Below are 4,190 nucleotides of genomic sequence, written 5' to 3' on the forward strand. Positions count from 1 at the left end.
TTTACCTACCATGCTGAAGCGAAGAAAGAAGGAATACAGGATGGGATAAAGCCAGCCATTCCGATAACAAAACTTCTGTTGAAGATTAAATAGGCCCCGAGCGGGAATCGAACCCGCGTCCTATTTGAGCAACCCACGACTGTTTGAACTTTTTCAGAACGGAATCCTACATAAAAACTAAAAATTGAATTTTAGACCTTTTTCATAATTTTCAACTATAAAATTATGAAAAATGTAATTATGGCTATCCATAAAATATTTTTAAATTAGATTAGATTAGATTTTTTTAGATTTTAAATTGTTGTATTTAAATAAATTTTGTTACAATGGTTGGTGTATACATAAATGCCTAACTGTTACCTACATTAGAGATTCACATTTTGGTAAACCTACCTGCACATATTGCTTGGAAGCTTGGAACAAACAAATTTGCAATTTGCCAAAGTAGGTACTTGAAACAATTAGAGAGAAAAACAACCAGCTTGTTTTATTTTTTCCCACCTTTTTCTAGAGATTCGCCTTTGAGTGGCATTGTTCTAGACCTTTATTCCTCCAGAGAAAAAAAGAGCTCTGAGTTTCAGTGCTCCTATTATGTAAAAGTATACATTGCTAGGTTCTACCTTATTTGTATGATTCAATAAATGCAGTTTCTTTGTGTTATTATGTCACAACTTTGGTGCTCACTGCAGCATTGTAGGATTTTCTCAATATCTCAAAATCCTAAAAGTCCAATATCCAACGTTTACCTACCATGCTGGCACCGGTCGCTATGCGCATTTATATGTCATAGCTACTCATTTTCCTCACGAGGCTGAGTGTGTCCGTGCAACAGCCAGTCACGGAATCAATCATTTGCATGATACAAATTTCTTGACCCCGCCGGGAATCGAACCCGGGTCTCCCCATGCTGGCACCGGTCGCTATGCGCATTTATATGTCATAGCTACTCATTTTCCTCACGAGGCTGAGTGGGCCCCGCACATCCTACGGAATCAATCATTTGGATGATACACAATTTCTTGGCCCCGCCGGGAATCGAACCCGGGTCTCCCGCGTGCAAGGCGAGTGCAGTGACCACTACGCCATGGGAGCTGACGCCATTCCCCCGGGAATCGAACCCGGGTCTCCCGCGTGCAAGGCGAGCGCAGTGACCACTACGCCATGGGAGCTGAAGATTGGATTTCCTCACGAGGCTGAGTGGGCCCCGCAACAGCCAGTCACGGGATCAATCATTTGCATGATACAAATTTCTTGACCCTGCCGGGATTCGAACCCGGGTCTCCCGCGTGCAAGGCGAGCGCAGTGACCACTACGCCATGGGAGCTGACTGAAACGAGATCGAGGCCCCGCAACAGCCAGTCACGGAATCAATCATTTGGATGATACAAATTTCTTGACCCCGCCGGGAATCGAACCCGGGTCCGCTGAGTGGGCCCCACAACAGCCAGTCACGGGATCAATCATTTGCATGATACAAATTTCTTGACCCCGCCGGGAATCGAACCCGGGTCTCCCGCGCGTGCTAGGCGAGTGCAGTGACCACTACGCCATGGGAGCTGACGTATACGTAGCTAAGTAAATATCAGTCAAAATATTCCACTTAAGGATGCCATACTACAATACATGTAGGTACATAAAACTAATAGTATCTATCAAACATCAACGTTAAGCTCTATATGCTAGTAGGTAGGTAATATAGTAGGTACATAGATATTTGGATCCTCCTATTTCAACCTAAATACTTCTGATTGTTTCTAGCATAATGTTATTTGAATTTTATTCAAATTAACGGGAAAAGGAAGAACAAAATGGCTTCTCAGAGGGAAAAAGTCTGTTAGGTGACACAAAAATGTCGTCAAGGAAAGCTGTAAGAAAGTCGTTTGGAAACATGGTAAACCCAGGTTAGAATAATTTATCTAAATTGATTAATTAGACTTACTTTATCATGGACACTCGTTGCTATCTTGAAAGCCCAGGAGAGGTTAGGTAGTAGAACAGCCGCGGTAGACAGTAATAGTACACAGAAAAAAGACGGAAGAACACGCGAAGACCGAAGGGTACGAAAACGAAACGTTACACAGAACTTACAATAAATTAAAAATATATACCGAATTTGTCACAAAAACGTTAAAACATTAAAAATCCCTAATTTTCGAACACTTTGTTCATAGTTCATGGGTGTCGTTTTCAGCTCGTTGTTGTGCTGGAGATGATGCTGGTGTTGTTGTTGTTATTGTTGTGGTTCTCTCAGCTGTTTTCCTCTTGTAAATGCCCGCCAGTAGGGGGTCCCATATACGGTTGACTTTGATTGTCGGATTACTGATGGTGCACTTATTGTAGGTATACTTCATGTATGCACTTTCTTTGAATTTTCTCTTGTACCAGTCCTTCTCGTGGTCTATGATGCACATGCTGTTCAGGTCCATGTCGTGTTCTTCATTGATTTTGTGCATGACGAGTTCAGATGTTTCATTCATTTTGTTCAGGTTGTATTTGTGCTGGTTTTTCCTTACGTGTAGTTGTGCCTTGGTTTCACCGATATATGGTCCTTTGTTGCAATCTGGTTGTGTACATGAAATCTTATAAATCACGTTCTTGTTCTTCCTTTCCTCACTCGTTTCTGGCGTGTTTATTAGTTGTGCAATTTTTCTTTGGGATTGGAAGACAGTTCTAATGTTCAGTTTGTTATTTTCACGTTTTATTTAATTTGTCACAAAAACGTTAAAACATTAAAAATCCCTAATTTTCGAACACAAAAAATTGCACAACTAATAAACACGCCAGAAACGAGTGAGGAAAGGAAGAACAAGAACGTGATTTATAAGATTTCATGTACACAACCAGATTGCAACAAAGGACCATATATCGGTGAAACCAAGGCACAACTACACGTAAGGAAAAACCAGCACAAATACAACCTGAACAAAATGAATGAAACATCTGAACTCGTCATGCACAAAATCAATGAAGAACACGACATGGACCTGAACAGCATGTGCATCATAGACCACGAGAAGGACTGGTACAAGAGAAAATTCAAAGAAAGTGCATACATGAAGTATACCTACAATAAGTGCACCATCAGTAATCCGACAATCAAAGTCAACCGTATATGGGACCCCCTACTGGCGGGCATTTACAAGAGGAAAACAGCTGAGAGAACCACAACAATAACAACAACAACACCAGCATCATCTCCAGCACAACAACGAGCTGAAAACGACACCCATGAACTATGAACAAAGTGTTCGAAAATTAGGGATTTTTAATGTTTTAACGTTTTTGTGACAAATTCGGTATATATTTTTAATTTATTGTAAGTTCTGTGTAACGTTTCGTTTTCGTACCCTTCGGTCTTCGCGTGTCCTTCCGTCTTTTTTCAGTGTACTATTATCTACTGTCTACCGCGGCTGTTCTACTACCTAACCTCTCCTGGGCTTTCAAGATAGCAACGAGTGTCCATGATAAAGTAAGTCTAATTAATCAATTTAGATAAATTATTCTAACCTGGGTTTACCATGTTTCCAAACGACTTTCTTACAGCTTTCCTTGACGACATTTTTGTGTCACCTAACAGACTTTTTCCCTCTGAGAAGCCATTTTGTTCTTCCTTTTCCCGTTAATTTGAATAAAATTCAAATAACATTATGCTAGAAACAATCAGAAGTATTTAGGTTGAAATAGGAGGATCCAAATATCTATGTACCTACTATATTACCTACCTACTAGCATATAGAGCTTAACGTTGATGTTTGATAGATACTATTAGTTTTATGTACCTACATGTATTGTAGTATGGCATCCTTAAGTGGAATATTTTGACTGATATTTACTTAGCTACGTATACGTCAGCTCCCATGGCGTAGTGGTCACTGCACTCGCCTAGCACGCGGGAGACCCGGGTTCGATTCCCGGCGGGGTCAAGAAATTTGTATCAAGCAAATGATTGATTCCGTGACTGGATGTTGCGGGGCCCACTCAGCCTCGTGAGGAAAATGAGTAGCTATGACATATAAATGCGCATAGCGACCGGTGCCAGCATGGTAGGTAAACATTGGATGTTAGGATTATTGAGATATTGGGAAAAATCCTACAATGCTGCAGTGAGCACCAAAGTTGTGATATAATAACACAAAGAAACTGCATAATTGATCTTTTTCAGAATATTATGTGAACTTATTTTTAATATT

At 40.5% G+C, this 4,190-nt stretch overlaps 1 protein-coding gene and 1 non-coding gene across 2 annotated transcripts in view; both read left to right on the top strand.

Annotated features, from left to right (window-relative positions):
• LOC103508469 overlaps window positions 1-1,773 on the top strand; it is a 26,685-nt gene extending 24,912 nt beyond the window's left edge. Inside the window, exon 3 of the mRNA XM_017443774.1 lies at window positions 1,759-1,773. Coding sequence (XP_017299263.1) covers window positions 1,759-1,773 — 15 coding nt within the window. The remainder of the gene's footprint in view (window positions 1-1,758) is intronic.
• Window positions 1,774-3,851: 2,078 nt separating this feature from the next.
• Trnaa-agc lies at window positions 3,852-3,923 on the top strand. Its single transcript has one exon. It is a non-coding gene; the product is annotated as a tRNA-Ala (tRNA).
• The last annotated feature ends 267 nt before the right edge of the window (window positions 3,924-4,190 follow it).

The sequence above is a fragment of the Diaphorina citri genome, unplaced genomic scaffold (genome assembly GCF_000475195.1).
Source record: "Diaphorina citri unplaced genomic scaffold, Diaci psyllid genome assembly version 1.1 scaffold402, whole genome shotgun sequence".
In the NCBI taxonomy this organism is placed as follows: Eukaryota; Metazoa; Arthropoda; class Insecta; order Hemiptera; family Psyllidae; genus Diaphorina; species Diaphorina citri.